Source organism: Lissotriton vulgaris, chromosome 8 (genome assembly GCF_964263255.1).
Source record: "Lissotriton vulgaris chromosome 8, aLisVul1.2, whole genome shotgun sequence".
In the NCBI taxonomy this organism is placed as follows: Eukaryota; Metazoa; Chordata; class Amphibia; order Caudata; family Salamandridae; genus Lissotriton; species Lissotriton vulgaris.
The window spans coordinates 528,066,876-528,084,189 of NC_141696.1; the positions used below are offsets into that span (position 1 = coordinate 528,066,876).

Consider the following 17,314-nt stretch of genomic DNA (forward strand, 5'->3'; position numbering starts at 1 on the left):
TTAAGAGTTTATGGCTGGGGGGGGGGGGGCTAAGGGTCACCAATGGGAGAACACCCTCAGGTATTGAGGGTATTAATACCTTCTCTAATGGGACCAGAGGCAGTAGAATTGATTACATCCTCCTTAGTTTGGAGCTATGGCCCAGACTTATGGACATGCAGGTTCACCAGAGACAGGAGAGTGATCACAGCCCACTTTTACTAACTCTAGCTAGGAAGGGTTTGGATCACCCCAAGGCTGCTTTGAGATCAGATATTGGAGACGTAATTATGACCCATGATTTCCGCTGGCTGAAATGGGCAGTAGTTTCTGAAGATGAAGGTGCCCTAAAGTAGATTAAGTTAACAATAGAAGAAACCTTAACACCTTTTGGTTCTACAGATATCTCGGATAACACTTTTACAGATCTTATGGAGGCTCACGAGGATTTATTTGCTAAACTAAAATCCCTGTTTACAAAAAGCAGAAGACCTGCTAGACATACTATAAAAAAATCGGTCAAATGTTACGATGAGGCATGCAGAGTTGCATTTAAGCAACTATCAAACACAATTAAAACAGGAGCACCTCATGAGGTCAAAATAGCAAGGGCAAATTATAAAAAAGCACAAAAGTAGGCAAAGAAGGCCTTTGACGAGGACAGATGGGTGAATCTATCCAACGCCAGTAAGGGGAAGAACTGGACTAAATTCTGGTATTTAGTAAAATGGGGCAGTGGTGTGATTGACTCTGCACCAGTTAACAATGTACCTCCAGAACTCTGGGTGGAGCACTATCAAGCCCAATTTGCTTTTCTAACCAGTAAAGTAATAACCTATCCCAAGGTCAATACCGAGGCTGTCCTCACCTTTGATAAAAGGGAGATAGAAAGTGTCCTGGAGGGCCTCCCTGTAGGGAGGGCGCCCGGCCCGGATTGCATCCCGGCCGACATCTATTAATCTGACAGGAAAAACTGAACCAAATACATTCTTATCATCATAAATGCCATCGCTAGAGGTGCGCCAATTCCAGATACTTGGTGTGGGGCTGAAATCATCCCCATATATAAAAAGGGTGATCGTGCCCGCCCTAGCAACTACAGGCCAATAAGCCTAATTGACACCCTACAGAAGTTTAAGAATGCAGAAAATAATGGCTAGACTTGTGCTAGGTAGGGTCAATGAATGGGTAGTAGACCGAAATATATTAGCTATCTATCAAGCAGGTTTTAGACCCCAAATTAGCACCATAGATCAAGTCTTCAGATTTATGATGATTTATTGGAATACAGTGATGCTAGCAGGGGGGACCCTCTATGCATCCTCTGTTGATTTAAAATCAACATTCGACCTAGTGCCACGCCATAAGTTATGGGTCTCACTAAAGGAGGCAGGGATGCCTTTAGAAATTCTAGGTTTTATTATTAAATTGCAAGAGGCTAATTACGCCCAAGTAAGGTGGGGACAGCAGGGCGAATTAACGGACCGGTTCCCAGTCAACAAGGGAGTGCGGCAAGGGTGCGTCCTTGCCCCTACCTTATTCTCTTTGTTCATAAACAAGGTAATCAGCTATTACATTAACTTTCCAACCGATGCACCAACTCCTTCCGGTTCAAGGGGCCCCCTTTTAATGTTTGCAGATGATACTTTAATTCTATCCAAATCTCAAACGGGTCTGCAACGTGCCCTTGACAGATTTACAGATTTCTGCAACGACCATGACCTCATAGTAAACGTTGATAAAACAAAGTTCATGGTGTTGCATAAACATAAATCTATCAAAGGCAGAGTAGAAATGAATAAAGCATATTTGGAACAAACTGATACCTTTACATACTTAGGTGTGACTAATGGAAGGAGGATGAACTGGTCACCACAGTTAGACGTTCTAGTTCTAAGGCACAATCAGCTAGCAGGTGCCTTACTAAAAGAACATCGACTTTCAATCACCAAACCGGTGGGGCCGGCCATATCGATTTACAATGGGAAAATCAGAGATTCTATAATATATGGTGCCGAACTTTGGGGGTTCGAAAACGTATCACCCCTAGTCCGGGCACAAAACAAGTTTCTGAGATCATGGACCACCCTCCCATAATCCACCCCTACTAAGCCTCTCCTACTAGATTTAGGCTGCACCTCCTTTGATGAGGTGGCTGGTTTTAGACCCATAGCTTATTGGAGGAGGCTATGGACCACTCCGGAATTGGCACCTTATGCACATTCCTTAATGCATATAAGAAATGCTGATTTGTCCTCAAAAATCGAATGGCTTCAGAAGCTTAAGTGCAATTTGTACGACATGGGGCTTAGACACCTGTGGGAAGACCTGATAGGGAATTCATTTCCAAGTAAAACAGAGTATCAAGCACTTTACTGGGATATGATCACTAAGAAGACCCTGTCGGTGGCGGGTAGCAATACGCTCACAGGTATCTTCCTGGAACACAAGTTTGTAGTGGAAGCTGAGGCCTACTGGAATCTGATCACGAAACCTGATGACAGGAAATTATATCACCAATTCAGAGTGGGCATCCTTCCGCTAAGATCATTCATGGCAAATTGGAACAGGGCTTTAGACACTAACTGTCCCTCGTGTTCTTCCTAGGAAGAGTCGATAACCCATGTATGGTCCGTGTGCCCAGCCTACAAGGGTCCCCACCGTAAGTGGCTTAAGCCGCTTTGTTCTAACTTAGCTACACATTGGGCATGGTAGCTTTGCGCATTCTGGTAACAAATACCCCACCAGACATTGTCCTAGCCTCTACAAAATTTCTTAGCTGGGCCTGGGCACTGCGAAGGAAAAATCTCCCTGATCCAGGAACTATTATTTGAGTGGATCATTGGCAAGCGGTTTCTCACATGTAGACTTTTTTATGAAAATGTTTTTATATGGATTGTTCTTAATAGTAATTTTATTGATATATTTCATAGGGTCTCTTCAATAATGTTTATATTACATTTTGTAAGAATCGTTTGTTTTTAGGGTGGTACCCTTTTAATGACATTTTTATGATTGTATTGTGTTTTTTATGATTGGAAAATTATCGAATAAAGACTAACTGAACAATTAAAAACAGTGTAAAAGTGTGCAGACAAGTGTCAATGTAAACTGTATTTTGGGAGTTGAACAACAGGAGGTGACTAATTTCGATTTTCATGATGTTGCAAATATTTCCACCACTATATTGACGGTGACTGTGAATGCGGATGCAGGTGACATGGTATATAAAAACGGTCTCTACTGTGATGTGAAAATTGGATGGGTTACAGTGAATATAATGGTTGATTCTTGTTCACCAGTGACAATGTTGTCAGAAGAAACTGTCAAGTTTTTATGGAAAGATATGCATCTGAGTGTTCCCAATGTTAGAGTGGTGGCCTATGGTGGCACCGAGATATAGATCCTAGGGTTTTTGGAGGAAAGTTTGAATTTTCAAGACAGAATCATTCATACTAAAATATATGTGGCTGTGAAAGGGAAGGATATTCTAGGATGGATCGACCAAGGAAAATTGGGACTGATTTTGAGGCCTGGTACAGGTACCCCCATCATGTTGGTTGATGGTGTGTATGATAACCTTTGTGATGTGGGTGGTATACTAAAAAATATCTACAGGTTTTTGAAGACAAGGTTGGTGTAGGGAAGGGGTTTGAGAACGAGATTGTGTTAAAGCAGAGAAGAGTTGAGGAAACATATTGACCAACAGTGAGCAGATGGGATTATTGAACCTGTGAATGTGGCTGAGTGGGTAAGTGTTGATGTTATTGCTTAAAAAATGGTAATATTTGTTTATGTGCGAACTTACGAGCATTTAACAAAAATATTGCGACGGATTGCCATCCGTTACCGACAATACATGAGGTGTTGACAACTCTAGGAGGGGCAAAGTATTTTAGCAATTTAGACCTAAAAGCAGCATACCATTAAGTAGCTCTAAAGAAATAGGCTCAAATTGTGACCACATTTATAACTCCTTTTGGTGCATTTATATACTTGCATTTTCCATTTATCCTAACATCTGCTAGTGTATTTCAGAAGCTAATGTATTGTTTGTTCAAGGATATTCATGGAGTACAAGCATCCCAAGACAATATTTACATTTTTACTAAAACTATTGAACAGCATAATAAGATTTTTGATATGATATTGTCCACTTTGTGTGATCGCAGTATAACTGTATCATGTGACAAATGCACATTTTTAACCAAATGTGTTCACTATTTGGGGCACTGTATAACATCAGATGGTGTGAAACCCAGGGATGATTTAATCAAAGCCTAAGCCTTGAGGGATATACCATCCCTGCAGAATAAGGATGAATTAAAGTGGTTTATTGGACTGTGCAATTATTATGCAAGGTTTGTGAGTGGGTATGCCACTCTCATGATCCCTTGGGAAAACTATTGAGGAAAAAGGAAAAATGTGTTTGGGAGAGTGAGCAAAAACAAGTGTTTGATGAAATTAAATGAACACTTGCTAATGTGCCAGCGTTATAAATTTTTTTGACTCGCGCTACTTTTATTATCTCCGCAGATGCTAGTGCTGTAGGTTTAGGGGGTGTTCTTTTTCAAAGGGTTGGTTCTGAAGAACACACCATAGATTTTGCGTCAAGGATTCTCTCTGACGTTGAGAAGAGATACAGCATGATAGAAAGAGAGGCATTGGCTTGTGCATGGGCTTTTGGAAAATATAAAACTTATGTTTGAGGTACAAAGTTTGTCTTAGCGATCATAAACCTTTGATGTATTTGCTGGGTGACAAAGGGTGATCCGAAGCTTCTTCCAGACTTATTCGTATTCTGTCTAAACTACAAGAATATCATTTTGAAACTAGACACATACTGGGAGGAACCAATGCCTGTGTCAATTATTTATCTAGATTGCCCTCGAAATAAGGAACTGAAGAGTCAGTTTGTTAGGATCTTGAGTGTGTTGTAGCAGGTGTGGATGTAGCAGACGTATGTCAGGAATCATCAGTGACGGGGAATGGAGTAATGAATTTGAAGAGGATCAAATCATTTTTTTGAAGGTGATTGATTGAGTCAGGAAAGGGTGGCCACCACTGAAGCATTTACAAGTAGAATTGCATTGTTATGGTTAAATAGCATCTCAGCTTACGGTGGAATCTGGGATTTTATTAAGAGCTGGTAAATGTATTCCCTCAAATAGTTTGAAGTCTAAGATGCTCAGATTAGCTAATTCTGGACATTTGGGTATCACGTCCACTAAGAAGATTTTAAGGCATCAATTTTGGTGCCCTTATATTGACAAACAAGTGGAGAAGTTTGTTGATCAGTGTGAAGAATGTTTACTTTCCAACAAAGGCTGGAAAACTAAAGAAGTTCCTTTAGTACCTACTTCTTTTCCTGAGTTTCTGTGGAGCAAATTAGCATTGGATTTTTCTGGACCGATTTCGCAATTATCAGAGGACACTAAGTATATGGTTGTACTGATTGATTAATATTCTAAGTTGGTTTATTATGAATTTGTACATGGGATCAGTACTCAAGTAACTATTGAGTTTCTTAGTAAGGTGTTTGCCTTTGAAGGCAACCCCTTAGAACTGACCACTGATACGAAGTGCAACTAGTGTTGGAGATAATGGAGGCTTTTCTTAAAAACAGAGAAATTAAGCATTACACTGTGGTTCTTTACAGTCCTAGTGCTAATGGGTTTGTTGAGAGGGTGAATAGGTTGCTTAAAGAGGGAGTTCAAACTGCTCTTTCTTGTGGTGCAAACGTTGAGGAGTTTGTAAGAAATCAGATGTGGGTTTATCACGATATACCTTACTCTGCCACTGGAGTTACCCCATTTTCATTACTAAGGGGTAGTGATGCCTGCACAGGTTTGTTACCTACATGGTTGGATTGGAAAGCACCCTCAAGTGAAAGGCAAATGACTAGTGATGAGCTCAGGGTTGAAGGTTGAAAGGTCACAAAATAAGATGAAACAGTATCATGGTCAAACTCAAAGTCTTAGTAATTTTGAAATCTATGTAGGTACTTGGGTTATGTTGAGCAACATGAGACCCAAGAGATCAAAAGTGAATTTCATTATATTGGTCATCTCAGAGTGTGGAAAGTCGCTCGTACTTCAGTACAACTGATGGATGGACGTTGATGGTCAAATAAGAATTTGATTGTTTTACAGGATTTTCAAAGGAACATTATTACTAGGAACTTAAGTATTCCTGAGGCTACATTATTTCCTTTAGGAGTTCTGCAGGAGTGTATGTGATCTTTCCAAAACAGAATAATACTCTTCATGATGATAAAAATAATGCACAATGTGGGGAATTGAATGCTGCATCTTCTTTTTGTTCTTCTGATGCGTCTACAGGGCATGAAGGGTGTGTCTCTTGCATACCCTCATAATGAGAAAGGACCTGTAGAAAAAGGGAACGTCATTATTACTACCAGATGTGGACGAGTATCTAGGAAACCAAGTTATTTGCAAGAATTTGAGGTATACATTTTTTAATTTGTTAATTTTATTTTTGTTGCTGCTCTGTTTTTTCTCTTTAGCTTTGTTCAATCTATATTTTAGTAAGTTGTTAGAACTGTCTTTTGACTTTATTAACACATTATATACTGGGTTTCTACTGGTGTATTATAAATTATTCTGTGTTCATTTGTATGAGGGGAGATGTTGCATACCTAGAATGTTAGAGCTGGAGGGTGCTTTGTCAGAGCTTGAGTTGCTGCATGATCAGTTGAATCCATGCATTCTGGCTCGTGCATTTGGGGTCGAGTCAGTTGACAGTTGGAGCCGGTCTGAGTGGATCCATGCTGATGGGCAGGCTTAATACTTAAGATCTTTATTTCAAAAAAGATATATCTACTTACCTGAATCCTTCGGACCTTCTTTCTACAATGATATCAAGATGAGTGCAAAAGACAAACAAATCAGAAGAGACAAACAGTGCAAAGCAAGTATTGTACTCAACAAGGTTTTAACAAGCTACTGGAGGCCAGCCGCGGTGGGTCTATTGGGGCGTAGGGGCGTTGCCCCACTAACCCCTGGACGCACCTCGCAAGTCGCAAGAGCAGCAGCAATGATTATCAATCCGGGTTGCGGGACACACCCGATTGAATAGGGAGTGCGCAGGGGGTGGGGCTGGCTGGCTGGTCTGCTGAGTGACAGTCTGCACTCTGCAGACGTCAGCACTCAGCTGGCCTGGAAGTACTATGTGCAAATGAGGAATTTCGGGCTGCACCTAGCCCGAGCATGCGCGTTAGAGTAGATGCTCAGAGGGAATGAAGGGGCCGGGGGAGGGGTGCTGCTGTAGCCGGGCCCCGTGGTATGGAAAGGCGCCAGGGCGAGGTGTCAGTGTGGTCCCCTAGCCAATCCTGGTGCTGCATGCAGCTCCAGGATTGGCTGGTCCACCGCGCCGAAGGGCTGGCAATCCATTATTGGATGCTGCGTGTGGGTGGCACTGGCACACTGGCTCAGGCTCAGCACTGCATGGCCAATCACTGTGTGACTTCAGCATGTGAAGCCATGCAGTGATTGGCCATTCTAGACGCGCGCGCCGGGATCTACTGTAGTCCCGTAGGTGCTATAATAGCACCTACGGGAAGACAGTCTCAGCGCCTTTCCTGTTTCTTCAGCTTCTGCCACCAGTTCTGCTATGATGATGATGAGTTACCACGGACTCCCTTCCACCACCGTTATCCAGGTAACCAACCAGTGAGCAGATGCGCGCTGTCTTCACCTTCCAAGGGGACATCGAAGAGCTGCGGCTTTATCCACCAGAGTTAAGTGTGGCACAAAATTACTTTTATGTCCTGTTTATGCTGTGACGGACGCAAACACGTGCATACAGTGAAGGACTAGAGTGGACTATTATGAAGGCATATGCACGGTCCTTCGTCATATGCGAGGCAAAGTGCCTGCACTCCTGTGACCTCAGATTTAGAAGAAAAGGGTGCACCTGAAAGTAGGGACAAATTAAGTGGTGGGTAGTTTTTCAGGACTTTCTGAATAATATGCCCGCCCCATTGATGATACAATCGCAAAATCATTTTTCTCTTTGTCGTTTCATGTTTCACAACACACTGGAGTTCCTGTTTTTCAAATTTCCCACACGTTTCATTCTAACGCCAAACCACTTTGGTGTTTCTGCAGGTGCTTGCTTCCTTCTGACAAGAAGTATAGCAGTTGGTGACATGTTTTTTGTGTGTTAGTGTTTTATTCTGCTGTGGCTGGGCACAGAGTGCCCACTGAAACACCACGCTGGAAGTTTCGTTAAGGTGTAATGATTGGGCTCTATGCCCCCTCAACTGCAGCCTGGTTGCAGATGGTTAGATAGCTTGTACTCGCTGGCTTCATGTGTATTTGGCTCCAGTGTGTAAGAGACGAGAGAGAGAATGTGTGTGTTGGGGGAGTGGGGGTTGTTAATGTGCACAATTGACTCTGGCCAGCCACCATTGCCCACAACCATTTATTCTAGCTTTAGAACTGCAAATTACCAACAAGGTATTGGTTTCGGGAATGTAATTTATCGGTAAATGCATTACGTCCTCATTCCTTTGTGCTGGAAGGTGGTCCAGCGGTCTGTATCTCGCCCATTCATCAGGTGCCGATGCTCGTATTCAGCTTTGCACTTGGTGGAATTCCATCACTTTTTGTCAGCAATAAAAATCTTTTCTCCTCACAGTCTGGACTGATGAAAGTCTGAGCTCATTCCATCACTTTTTGTCAGCAATAAAAATCTTTTCTCCTCACAGTCTGGACTGATGAAAGTCTGAGCTCATTCCATCACTTTTTGTCAGCAATAAAAATGTTTTCTCCTCACAGACTGGACTGATGAAAGTCTGAGCTCAAAAGTCTGGAGCTGTAAACAGATGTACACACTGATACTAAGGAAGTGCGAAACTCGGAGGAATCTTGCAGAGTTTTTATGTAACTTCGCAGAATTCCACGCAGTAAAACTCCACGATTCCCGCCCACCATATCAAATCAATTTTGCAGAGGACCACATGGGTATCAATATTTAATGAACAGATTCAGATATGTACTTATTGGTTCGCTCTTGTAATATACTGGTTTGCGCTTGTAATACATTTGACTGACTACCTAGCCTATTGGTTTGAGAGCCTTACATAGAGGTTTGCATTCCTAATACACACGTGCAATTACATTACTGAAAGGTTTGTATACTTTAAACATAGTGTCATTTTCGTAGTATAATGGTAAATAGGCCTGAAAGCATTGCCTGTGGATTGTGTGCATGCCATACAAGTTCCCATGAATAAATGGCTGGTTTGCATGAATACCATACTGACTTTCTTGTGAATTATATTGGTTGATACACACATTTCTGTGGCTCATATGCATGATATATCAATTCATTCTTGTAATGTTCTGGTACCTGTGTATAATATTTTGGTTAAAATGTTCAGCTGTTGGTTTTAAAATGTTACGTGCTGATTTGCATCCATGATATACTGTTTTTAATATGTAACCATACTGATTTGCATGTTTAACATATTGTTTTTTGCGTGTCTAAAGTACTGGTTGGCATGAATCATTGCCGCCTAATCTGCTGATTTTAACAAATTAAAATGTGTTTTTGGCTCAAATGGTTGAAAACGGAGATACACATATTGCCGTTGAGTGGAAGACCCTTTGCAAGCTTGACTGGTCAAATTTCTGTTGCTCATTGCTATATTTGGGTGTTAAACAGGTACTAATGAGGTACAGCAAATGCCAAGATAGTGCTAACAAGTGTAAAATTGAAAAAAATATAAAGAAATACTATCAGAAAATATGCAGCATTATGCTGCATAATTTGCTTTTTCTTGTTGCATAATTTACTAAGCCTGCCACATAATTTGGCCCTCCATTCTTCATAATTCCAGTGGCCCTGGCTATAGCACAGTGCAAAGTCATCCAGGAGATGGATTCTTGTGAGACAATATATCCAATTAATTGGTTGGTCTGACATGCGCTTTTGATTAAATGCTGAATCCAAAAATGTGTCTTATACCATGCAAGGTAAGTATTGTGCATAATGTACTGTGTTTATGGTTGGAAAGGCTGTCTTTTGTTCCCCTAGGAGGTGCTTTTAGTGTTTGACTTGTTTTTGTCCCATGGGCCTTCCATTTGGCCACATAGGTTCCCCAGCATGACCCTTTGGCAGCTCTAAGCCCCATGTGCCTGACGCTCTTGCAGTTTTGACTCAGTCATAAGTTGACTCCAACACAAGGCCCAGGTTACTCCCTGCGATCATTTAGTTACCAGCGTGGAACTAGGAAGACTGAGAGAGCCCTGTATTATTATTAATATTAATGGTTATTATTGAGTGCAGACATATCACCCTGTTGGGTCTCATGGCGCTGTTACGCTTTTATGTATGACATTGATTGTTGGAATACATTTGGAATGAATGACAACAAATTGTTCAGGACGGCATTTGTTTTAGCACTTTGTGAAAGCTGATAATCTAAATCATTGCGACTGACATGCCTTTATTTAATTGCCTCAAGCTGTGCATGGTGCGAGCGTGAGCCACACTGTTAAAACATGGTATTTGAAGCTGGTATTTATTTTCGAGGTGGACTCTGTGTGCCCATAACTTTTAGTGTGATCTTTGTTTGCACCATGTAGCCGGTTCTTGCCACCGAGATACACATATTTAATGCAAGTGGGTGTCTTTGACATTCAGGAGTCAGACATCACTTAATAGGAAGTTGGCAGGTTTTGGAGGTTTTTTCAGCAACATACATAAAAATATTTGCTTCCTTTGACTCTGGTGACAGACTGCTGAGCAATGTTAAATAAATGCTTGGACTTAGGGGTTCACTTTGATGTTACGAAACTGGTGCTCATAAAAGTCTTATAGTCTGAATTCAGCACCTGAGCATAACAGGACGGAATGTATGAAGCTCTGTGGTTATACTGAATAAGCAGCTACCTATGTCATGCCATCTATTAATGTAATAACTGCACTTTCACAATTGCTTTACTAACCTTCCTGCTTTCTCAAATGTGCTTGAAAATGCACGATTTTTCTTCTTTTTTTCCAAAATTTTCTTGGGAGGGGTAACCCCCCCAAACCCCCCTTTTGGAGTTCGGGCTCGCTCGCTACGGTCGCTCGCTATGGTGCTGTATGCACCTCACAACTTTCAAATGTCACCCACCGCCCCTGCTAGAGGCTACTCCAACTAAGCAACTGTGCACAAAGATTTGACTTGAGAGCCCCTAAGTACTTCCAATGGAAGCAAGACAAGTACAGCTGTGCGATGAACAATCTGTGCAGGTTACAGAGCTAATGCAGAGTGAAGGTGGGCTATGCATTTGCATACTTACAGTTGATAAGTGTATGTCATTGATAAGGCCAATTCCACTACACCTGTTGCAAAGCTGTGGGCAGTGGTGCCCCTTGGAAATCCAGTGAGCACTCATAAGCCTCCAAGCATGATGATGGCACCTTACAGTTGAAACCAAGCCGGCAACTTGAGTGACAAACCCCAAGATTGCCCTTCCAATCCCCCTGCCATGTTCTTATGTTTCCCTAAGCAGTAATTACCTTTCCCCCCACTATATGCCCAAAGAAAATCTGGTAATTCTTTGAAAATTACTATAAACTTGGCTTTTTGACAAATGATCCTTTTCGAGGTGCTCAAGATTTTAAAAGTACTACTGATTCCCAGTAGCGGCTGTTACTGGCCAGGGGTGGAGGGCGGGGGGCCGGGGGACAGAGGGAGGGGGTTGAATGATAAAAAAAGGACTTACCTTTTTACCACGAACCACTGCCACTTCTTTCTCCGTCCTCCTCTCTGCATGGCAGGAAGCACACAGCCTCCCAGAATCCCATGGCAAATCACAACACTGCCTTTGCAGTGTTATGGTTGGTCTGAGCGCCCGGTTCGGCGCTCATACAGTGGCAGGAAGGCTGTGCATGTTCACCACCCAGGCTGTAATGCAGCCTAGGTGGAGAACATGCACAGTGCGCACGATGCTTTGGCAGGCCCAAGATGGCGGGCCAAAGCATCTTGCGCACTTTAGGTGCTGCCACCCTCCTCCTCCCTGTGACACGCGGGGAGCCCTGCCCCACCCACCTGGCTTCAGCTGAAACCTGAAAGTAAAAAATAAAATGGAATAACAAATGTTATTATTATTCTATTTTTTCCATTCTGCTTGCAGCTTAAGCAGCAGGGAGATGATCCTCCACCTTAGCCGCCACTGCTGATTCCTTGTTTTTGCTGTTCTAGTACATTTAAAGATGTTTCAGTGCATATACTGCCGAAATAACATTACAAAACATGTTCCTGACACATAAATGTGAAGATGAGGTCACCAATAATGTGGTGGTTATCTTAGAAGAGGGCCACTGTGGCCAATTCAGTTACCATCGCTCTAGTTCTTGCATAATTTCTCCCAGTGGTTGAGCTGGACTCCTTTGCCTTTCCTTGGCCATCACTCATGATGAATGACACTCCAATCACTGACTGGCCGTTTGGCTGATCTAACATAGGAATTGGGGCCTGTTTAGATCTTGGTGGATGGGATAGTCCGTCACAGACGTGACGGATATCCTGCCCGGCATATTGCAAGTGCATTATATCCTCTGGCACTTGCAATACGGGGACGGGATATCCGTCACGTTTGTGACGGACTATCCCATCCCCAAGATCTAAGTCAAGTCCCAAAACTGTCAACAAGACAATCACTAATAAGAGGATGCCCAAGAGCTCCTCCCTATGTATTTTGCTTCGTTATTGCATTAGCATAGAATACCTAAAAAGGACAGACAATCGACATTACAGTAATACAAAAAACACAGGGCAAGGGTAAACTGCAGGCCATTCAGGTTGGCACCAGCAGGTGCTGAGCCAAGTGTTGGAAAGAAATGAAGTTAAAAGCAAGAATATTAGGTTTGGGAGCCTGCCTACAACAAAGTCTAATACTTATGAGTAATACTGATAGTGAATGATCAATGTCAGCAAGAAATCACTTGTACTCTTTCATAGCAACAGGTTATCAAAGAAGGTTTACGTATAAGCTTATCTGACTAATCTTTAGAACTTAGGTGCATCAGTTTGTAAAATACATTTGTATACAAGTTTAATCAAAAGCACAAATTGCATTTTATAAATGAACCGTAGTACCTTTAGTTCCTCCATGCTTGCTAGGTTGCTGTTTTTCATTCTGTCCTTAAAAAGAATTATAGGGTCATTTTTACTCGTCATTTCTTGACTTTCTTCCATTGTTTGATAACTGAGAAAAGAAAGGTGCATGTAAACACTGTATCCAAACACTATTTCAGAGATGCATTCTTTTTAATAGCTGTGTTTTACTAGGGTGCTTCCATATACCAATTCAATTTTTTTTAAATACCAACAAGGTTTCCAGCTGGCTGTGTGATAAACATTGCATTTTATTAACAAGTATATAAAATATATCAAGCCTAAAAGCTCATTTAGGGAGCAAACGTCTTTTAGCAAAATCTCTACTCAGTAATAAAAAAATACTTTAGGGCATGTCCTAGGTCCATGGCGTAGGTTAAAACCTATAGTATACACCATGCTTACGTGGTCCCAGGTGAACTCATGCTGTGTCCATGGAAAAGATACGTCTGTAGCTCCATTAAAATAGGACCCTGTGAAAATCAAAAACAAATCAGAGGTTTACTGACATGAATGCAGGTATGTCAGCCCTAGGCCGGCTTCAAACAGTTCTCGCTTATTAGCCTACACAACTTTTCAACTGCCATTTTGAGCCAATACCTATAATTGTAATTGTATTGTAATTGCATTTATATAGCGCTTACTACCTCTGACGAGGCGTCGAAGCACTTGTTCAGCGAGTAGCACGCTACTACGGGACCCATAGAGGATTAGTGTTGAATTAGTATAGTGAAACATGCAAGTACATTTTAACCCCTTCCATGCTGATGACGGAATCGCTCCGTCATCAGCTACAGTTGAGCTGTGCTGATGACGGAGCGGTTCCGTCATGGCCCGGCCGCCGCGCCTGCGCGGCGCTGATTTCGCGCCTGCGCGGGCGTTCTAAAGAGCGGGGCGGGTCATGACGGAACCGCTCCGTCACCAGCACAGCTCAACTGTAGCTGGTGACGGAGCGGTTCTGTCACCAGCATGCGACGGCCGCGCGGCCGCCCCGCCCCTTTAGCGCTGCGGCGGAATAGCCGCCGCAGCGAAGGGGTTAAGTGGTGGATAGGTTAGTCAGTTATTTGGATTTGGAATGATAGCAGAAGGATAGAGGAGGAAAAAGGTTTGTATTTATATAGCGCTTGTTGACGCATGCTATTCAGGAAGCCTACAAAGGATTAGTGGTGAATTAATATGGTGAAATATGAAGTAATTTCAGTGGTGGATATTAGTCAGTTACTTGGAGTGAGAAGGATAGCGGAGGGATAAAAGGGGAATGAAGATTTGCATTCATATAGCACTGTTACCCCTAATGGGTGTTGACTCGCTTTTCCGGCGAGTAGCACGCCACTCCAGAACCCATAAAGGATTACTGTTGAAAATGAGTATAGTAAAAAAAAAAATGAAGTAATTTGAGTAGTGGATATGCTATTCAGGTATTTGGGTAGTATATTAGTATAGTTTAATATGGAATTTGAGAAGTGAACATGTTAGTCTGTTAATTTCGATTGAAAAGGATAGTGGAGGGATAAAAGAGTGAAATATATATATTTTTTTTAGGTCTTAGCAATAGGAGGAGGCTTTTGGATGAGTAAAAGGGAGTTTTGGAGGGGAGGACTCAGAGGAAAGAGTTTAGAAAGGTTTGTTTTAGGGGATCAGTATAGTAAACGAGGTGTCAGATGATGCAAGGAGGGGTAGAGTAGGAGAGAGAGTCTAGAAAGGGTTATTTTGGCAATCATAGTAGTGGTATGGGGTTTGGGATAAATGAGAGAGTGGATGTAGAGGATATCTTGATGGATGTATAGGATGAGAGATAGGGTAGTGCATTGGAAGGAGTAGTAGAAGAAGTTTGAGATGAGTTAGAAGGTTGGGCTAGAAGATATATTGAGCGAAGTATAGGCTGAGAAATAGGGTAGTGCATTGGAAATGCTAAATTAGAAGAAAGTGATAAATATATAGATCCATAATTACATTGAAAGTATATAGATACATAAAGGAGGTAAGTATATGTAGATTATTGATAGAGGCACAAGATGAGAAATAGGGTAGTGCATTGGATCTGCTTTTTCAGGAGAAAAGTAACAGGCACACAGATCCAAGTACATGGAGGTACAAAGATGCACAATGGAAGTATGTACACGCAGACCAAAGATTATTTTTACTTGTTTATTATTATTATTTTTTCTTTCAACAACATAATTATTTTTCATGTTCATACAAAGTAATACACAAAGATAGGTACATATCTATAGTTGAAAAAAAATGCTTGTATACAAAAGGATATGCTGTAAATTTCTGTTTGCGTATAGTGCTTATGTGGGGAAGAGCCAAATCTTGAGTAGTTTTCTGAAGATAAGGTGGTTGTCGGTGGACCTTATGTTGGGGGGTAACGAGTTCCATAGTTTGGCTGCTTGAAGAGAGAAGGATGTGCCACTCATGGTTTTTTTCTTGTATGGTGGGATTTTGAGGCGAGATACTCCTTTAGAGCGGAGGTTCCTTTGTTGAATGTGTTTGGTGATTTTATTTCTGATGAAGAGCGGTCCCATTCCATGTATTGCTTTGTGGGTGATACAAAGCAGCTTGAACGTGGATCTTCTGGCAACCGGTAACCAATGCAGGGCTTTCAAGGCAGGGGAGATGTGGTCTCGCGGTTTGATATGCAAGAGTAGTCTGGCAGGCGAGTTCTGAATCCGTTGTAGTCTTTTCATGGTCGTTAAAGGTGATCGGTGGTAGAGGCTATTGGCGTAATCGAGTTTGGACAGAACAAGGGAGATGGTAGCTTGGACCTTGTGTGGAAATCTCAAATGAGGGAAAATTTGTCGCAGGGTTTTTATAGTAGCAAAGCTTGATCTTGCTAGTTTATCCACTTGGGCATTCATCGACAGCTTGAAGTCCATAGTTATTCCGAGGTTTCTTACTTTCTTCGATACTTTAGGCAGTGATCCCAGTTCATCAGGCCAAGCGGCAAGCGGGTTGTAATTTTTCCAATCACCACACGTGAGTATTTCAGTTTTTGAAGCATTCAATTTGAGATGGCTCCAGGTCATTCACTGATCCACAGCTCTGAGACAGCTGAAAATTGGTGATTTTCCAATGTCTTTGGGGCATTCCAGTTGAAGGAGTATTTGCGTGTCATCTGCATAGTTATAACACGTGAGGTGAAATTTATTGCTCAGTACTGGTAATGACTTCATGTAGATGTTGAAAAGCATGGGCAAGATGATAGAACCTTGAGGGACCCCTGCTTTCGTGGAGTACGGTTTGGACGAGGAAGGTGGGGTATGGATGACATTAGTTCTGTTTCGAAGGTAGGACGCTATGCAGTCTAAAGCAGTTCCCTCTATGCCGGCTGCATAGAGTCTTTGTTTCAGAGTTTCATGGCCAACCGTGTCAAAGACAGCTGAGAGGTCCAAGAGGAGTAGCGCAGCAACCCCGTTGCGGTCAACTGTATTCTTTGGGTCATCCCAGATGGCAAGGAGGGCAGATTCAGTGCCTCTTCCCGGACAGAATCCTGTTTGGAAGTCTGAAAGTATGTCATTCTCTTCAATGAATTGTGACATCTGGGCGAGCACTGCTCTTTCTATCAGTTTGCCCAGGAACGGTCCATTTGTAATGGGTCTGTAGTTGTCAGGGTTCAGCTGGTCCAAGTTTGTTTTCTTCAGTAAAGGGCGTATGTATGACTTTTTGAGTTCTTCTGGAAATATTCCACTAGTTAAGGAATCATTGATGATTTTTCTTACTGGAGTGGCAGCAGAAGTTGTTTAAAGAATTGTCTTGAAAGTTTGTGGTGGACAGGGGTCAGAAGGGCTGCCGGCAGGCCTGCTTGCTTTGACCAGGTCCATCAATTCATCGTGTGAGATGTGTTGAAAGGAACGGAGAGGCTTGATTAGAGCATTCTTGGGTTGTTGTTTTGTATAAGGGTTAGCACTGGTGCTTTGTTTCTGTTTTAATTACGATTCCAATGTGTCTGCTTTGTCCATGTAATGATTTGCCAGTTTGTCTGTAATATCTTGAGTAACAGGATGAGTTCCTTCTAGGCAATGTGGTTTGCGAAATTCATTGAGTATTTTATAGAATTCTTTATTTGCACATTTAGCATTTTGAATTCTGTCTGAATAGTACATTTTCTTGGCTTTTTTGATAGCCGACTTGTGTAATCTGTTAATTTTCTGTAAGTGAAGTTTGTCTTGTTTGGCGTTTGTTTTGAGCCAGATACGT

General features: G+C 42.0%; 1 protein-coding gene across 1 annotated transcript in view; it reads right to left on the reverse strand.

Moving 5' to 3' along the window:
* The window catches only part of LOC147697254 (pyruvate dehydrogenase E1 component subunit alpha, somatic form, mitochondrial-like), a 369,725-nt gene that overhangs the window by 40,637 nt on the left and 311,774 nt on the right, over positions 1–17,314 (reverse strand). The window contains exons 6-7 of the mRNA XM_086933319.1: positions 13,520–13,587; positions 13,097–13,205 (exon numbers count right to left, since the gene is read on the reverse strand). Of these exons, the coding sequence (XP_086789445.1) occupies positions 13,097–13,205; positions 13,520–13,587 (177 nt within the window). The remainder of the gene's footprint in view (positions 1–13,096; positions 13,206–13,519; positions 13,588–17,314) is intronic.